The sequence below is a fragment of the Rosa rugosa genome, chromosome 3 (genome assembly GCF_958449725.1).
Source record: "Rosa rugosa chromosome 3, drRosRugo1.1, whole genome shotgun sequence".
NCBI lineage: Eukaryota > Viridiplantae > Streptophyta > Magnoliopsida > Rosales > Rosaceae > Rosa > Rosa rugosa.
The window spans coordinates 19,497,792-19,502,740 of record NC_084822.1 but is presented as its reverse complement, the minus strand read 5'-3'; the positions used below and the strand labels follow the sequence as shown (position 1 = coordinate 19,502,740).

General features: G+C 37.2%; 1 protein-coding gene across 2 annotated transcripts; it reads right to left on the bottom strand.

Moving 5' to 3' along the window:
* Positions 1 to 258: 258 nt before the first annotated feature.
* On the bottom strand, positions 259 to 4,506 carry LOC133740754 (NADH dehydrogenase [ubiquinone] 1 beta subcomplex subunit 9). 2 transcript variants are annotated; one of them, XM_062168706.1, is made up of 6 exons: positions 4,315 to 4,506; positions 4,173 to 4,214; positions 3,925 to 4,006; positions 2,806 to 2,861; positions 2,266 to 2,337; positions 259 to 529 (listed from the first exon to the last, which is right to left on the bottom strand). In XM_062168706.1, exons 1-5 carry the CDS (start codon positions 4,444 to 4,446, stop codon positions 2,299 to 2,301), a joined length of 351 nt encoding a protein of 116 aa, XP_062024690.1. In that variant the 5' UTR covers positions 4,447 to 4,506; the 3' UTR covers positions 259 to 529; positions 2,266 to 2,298. The 2 variants fall into 2 exon arrangements, with proteins under 2 accessions (XP_062024690.1, XP_062024691.1); XM_062168707.1 differs by lacking the exon at positions 259 to 529 and adding an exon at positions 1,316 to 1,595.
* Between the last annotated feature and the right edge of the window lie 443 nt (positions 4,507 to 4,949).

The following is a 4,949-nucleotide window of genomic DNA, read 5'->3' as shown; positions in this document are numbered from 1 at the left end:
TGGAGGTAAATCCCCAGTCTGGGGATAAGGCAAATCCCCAGTTTGACCGTCCGGTCAAGCTGGGAATATAAAAGCCTCTTACACATTCAATTAAGTTCAGCTCCAATCCCGAAAGCCAAATTCCAAATCCATTGCTGCCAATGCAGGTTTAGAACCATACACAAACATACATGTGAATGTGGCATGCATAATAGAATGCACAGGGATACACCAGCACCCCATCCTCTAATTGCTGGTCATTGCAACACAGTAGCCAAATGCGGCCAAAGAAATGCAATTAAAGGGACGGAAGAAAGTAGTTCACATTAAGCACTGCGCTTAACCCAACCTGAAAGCATACAACACATTCAATGTTGTCCATCTGTATCAAAGATCCATTGAACAAAAACACCAAATAAACCATGATAAGGAGCAACTGCATTTGAAATAATTTGAAGCTTAAAATCATCATTTGCTTGAGAAATACATCAAAGATGCTGGCCTCATTAATTAAAGTGTCTTCATCATCATACTCATTCTTCATCTTGATCTGCATCAGAAAAAGTAACAGATTGAAGATCAACAGAACTCATATGTTGACAAGAAACTAACAAAGTTCTATGTTGATGATGAGGAAAAACATAAGATACTTGCAAACAGAAGCAACATGAATGGTTGGGAAGAGTAATTGGATTCCTCACAACCTCTTCTGAATAAGCACATACAATAAGATAAACCAAATTCATGTTGACTAGACGCTCAGCACTCATAATTACACCCATCAATCCTAGATAAAGTGATCATTTCTTTCTCTTTTTCATCCAGAGCACAGTTTCTTCAACCTTTGTCTCACAGATTCCTCTCCCTCTTCCATCCCCAAAACAGTTAAACCTTGAGAGTCCAAAACCCATCACCCCACCAACTGACACATAAATTTGAAGAGTCCCCGGCTCTATAAGTTTACTCGTCAGTCTCATCCCACTTGTAAGATAACCTGACTAATTTTTGACTATAAGAAAGTCAAATTAGATATTCATGGTCATGGACAAAGAAGCTCTTATAGTGGTGATTACGGCAATCAATTGATGCTTGAAAGTACATTCAGTACTACATCAGAAGAGAGACCAGAAAGGAATAAGAAAATAACCCTCTACTGCTATATATTACCAATTCCACCAAAAGGGTATCAATCTATGTACCCTCCCACTTCTTGTTTACATTTGTCTTGTAGTCATCATTTAGAATGGGAACTCAAAAATCAATCTCAGCAAAACCCAGAGAATAAACAGAAAGATAAAGAACACCCGAAGATATCATGGTTCGGCAATGAACGTACTTCCACAACGCAGCAACAACCTCTTCCACTAAATCAATAATGGGTACAACAATCTTACCATGCCTCTAACACAAGACTGAACAACAAGAAACAATAAGAAAACACGGAACCTCTCTCCCTTTCTGGAATGGAATACAAAAGTTTTCTCTCTGTCTCTCCTTACTCTCTCTAAAGTGATCTACAATTCACCTCTCTCCCCAGAGTGGTAAGATCACTCTCTCACCTTCAAACGGCATCCTCTGACTCTCATTGGAATGGAACTCTCTTGCTTTATTGTTGCCTGCCAGTGACACAAAGAACCACCACCTCTTTATGTAAGCTAACAATAGCCTTTCATCAATTAAGAAACTAAATCCTGTTGGTTGTAGGCAAGCATGTTCTTCCCTTATCTGTAGCCAACTAGGTGTACATGTAGTCTTTCATCAATTAGGATTAGTGCAACCCCCCTTTGATGCCATTAAGATAGGAATAACTATTTGTCCATTGAATATCCTACTGGCAGTGAGACTTATTGTCTTCTAATTTTGTTAATCCTATTAAACATAGATAATCTAATCATTGGCTGGACCACAACAGTGCATCTCCCTCAGTCTCTTTCATTATCAAATTTCTAATCTTCTCTACAAGTGCCATCCGAACATCTCGAAGCAAGCTTCTGCTACATACTTTCTGTTGCTATGGAATTCTATTGGTCATTTAGTGTCTTTGATTTTTATTTTTGACTGGAGACAAACTAAAAATTAAAGAAAACATGAGAAAAGCTCTTACACCAAGGATATCATTACTGTTCTGTTAAAAAAACAAGTGTGCATGTGTCAAAATTAGGAAAAAGGGAGGTATGGTTCTTGAACAAGTGATGCAATTTCAAACCTAATTGACCAATGATTTACACCTTTAGTATTAAGGCCAAAACATATAGCAGTACTTCAAGCAGATAATAAAATTGCTACCTTTATTTATTGGAAGGAAAAATATGCATCGTTTTAGTTATCTTCTCGGCCATAGTCATATACTATCTCAATCTGCATCAACAAAACCACAACAAAGTCATAAACAGTGAAGTTATAGAAATGACTAATTTGTCATATGCTTGGTGAATATGTAACTGGTCCAAGAGACTTGCAAAACACAAAACAGAGGAAGCAAAGAAGTTCTACTTGCATTAATAAAGACTCTTTTATAGGAAATGCAATAATAAAATTATAAAAGTAATGATAGAACCTAATCAAACTAAGGGTAAAAAAACTGTAATTAACTCTGGAAAATTCTCATAAATCATACTTTCAACTGACCAAAAATAGTATGTTTTGTCATTGAAAGAAAGGGTAATGGTATAAAGTATAAACAAGAAAAAATAATCACTCTTAATCATTGAAGTAATCATATAGAAGATGCATGTATAGATGTCCTTAAAATAGAAGTGAACATGAGAACGACCGAAGTGTACAATGAGATACCAAATAATAAGTTGACATAATATAGTATCATACCCCAGCAGGTGGAGTCGGATTCCGATGAAACTTTGAACCACCAGGAGCCCAGGGAACTGCACAGACAAAACAGATAAAAGAAGACGTTAAAAACATCAAAACAACTAGACAAAACGTTTTTGGAAGAATGATATCAATTAAGTCCATAAACAAAAAGAAAATACTTAAAGGTCCATCAGGAAGGAAATTCAAAGTCAGTAGTGTAAATTGCTATATTGGATTTTTGTTCTGGTGTCGAAATGTGCATTTTACTGGCAGTCAAATACTCACGATCCTTAATTCTTTTATTGTCTCTCTCTCTCTCTCTCTCTCTGGTCTTGAAATGTGCATTTTACTGGCAGTCGAATACTCAAGATCCTTAATTCTTTTATTCTCTCTCTCTCTCTCTCTCATTTTTTTCATTTTTCAACGAAAAAGTGGTAAACCAAATCCTTACTTTGGCTGAATGATCAAGTCATACATTTAGTTTATTACCATCAGATAACTATGGTGCTCCAATTAAGCAATTTCCAATGATAACTGGATCCAAACCCATATATCTGTTAACCCTTGCATTCAAATAGATCCCAACACAATTTACAGAAACAAATATTTCATTTCAACACACTTGGATATCTAGGTACTAATGAGAAAAGCTAATGAGGTACCCTAAATAGTGACTCTGACGACAACTTCCCATCTATATACAGCTAGAAAGAGCTTAACAGCTGGCCCCAATAACATTGACTCCAAAACCTCAGAAAAAAAAAATCCGAACAACAAATTTAATCAAGACAGAGACGCATGTAAAGTAATTTCCGTAAAGCGACGAAAATTGACATTGATCACCAACAAATCATTTCTCCAGGATAAGGCAGCTCGAAACACTAACAAAAGATTGAGGTCTGAAATGAAAATGACATCATTTCTATCATCCCAAAAGTGTCTCCCTATACTAATATCCATATGGAGACTAAAAGGCCTTTAGAGCTTAAAGTATACGAACAAGTAACAAAGAAGCTGAGATCTAATAAAGCGACAGAAGTGAATTTTCACAGCAAACACGCATAAATTGACTAATTGGGGCAAAATGCAGTATACTTAAACATGTCAATTTGGTGTCGAAACAAAAAGTCTTACCAACATAAGGGTCAGGGTGGCGCCACTTATCGTAGGTAGCTTCAGCATTAGCTATGAGTCTATCAATTGTGTCAAGATCTTCCTGTAAACCCAAAAACCAAGCAAGCAATCAATCAAAAACGGAGTCTTTTTCATCCAATTTCAAACAATGTATCAAGAACTAGAACTGAAACCCAAAAATGGAAATCGAATCCAAACAAATTGGAACCGGAAAGGGGAAAAATCAAATAAAAGGAAGGGGGACGAACCACGTGCTTGTTGGTCTCGAACCTCTGGCGCAGAGCATCAGCCTGAAAGTGAAATCAATCGCAAAATGAATGAATCGAATTTGAGAAATTGGGAAAGTGAAGAAGATGGGGGATTTAGGTAGGGGGGGTGCGCAGTACGCACATCTTGGTAGAAGAGGTGGCGGTGGACGGCCCAGTTGAGAGTGTCTTTGAGGGCCTTGCGGTAGAGGATCCGAACCCGCTCCTTCTGAGCTGCCCGACGAGCTACGTACGCCGCTGTTGAAACTCCGCTCATCTCTCTCTCTCTCTCTCTCGCTCTTTCTTCACTCTCCCTTGTTTCACTGTGTCGAGCGAGAACGACCCACAAGAAAAAGAAGCAAATGCCAACTAAACGGCGTCGTTTGCTTATTAGATCCGGGATTTTTTTTGTTTTTTGTTTTTGGTTTTCTTTTTTTATCAAATCAACAACTCAGATACAGAATTAAGGAAGAGGCTAATTAAGTTATTAAACGGTATTTTGATTAGACAAGGTTAAGTTGCGAAACCGATTAACCCACAGTTGAGAACATCCGACATTCTCCGGATCCAATCCCTAAGGCGTTATTCGTGTAGGTGACTAGATTTTCTTTTAAATAATACATCTCGGCATGTCGACTGTTCAGTTTTTAAGCTTTCATAAATAGGTCATTTCTACAACTTTCCATCCAAATTTGAAATCGTTAAGGCATTCACAATCATTTACCATTATGAACACAATCAATTTAGTTTGGACATATATAGTTCATCTATTGATTTTAA

What these genes read in the sequence shown, in the direction of transcription:
- LOC133740754 (XM_062168706.1), bottom strand. Translation starts at nt 4,446, where the DNA reads ATGAGCGGAGTTTCAACAGCGGCGTACGTAGCTCGTCGGGCAGCTCAG. An exon ending in GCCACCTCTTCTACCAAGAT is followed by an intron (nt 4,215 to 4,314) that starts GTGCGTACTGCG and finishes TTTCACTTTCAG; the next exon opens with GCTGATGCTCTGCGCCAGAG. An exon ending in TCGAGACCAACAAGCACGTG is followed by an intron (nt 4,007 to 4,172) that starts GTTCGTCCCCCT and finishes TTGGGTTTACAG; the next exon opens with GAAGATCTTGACACAATTGA.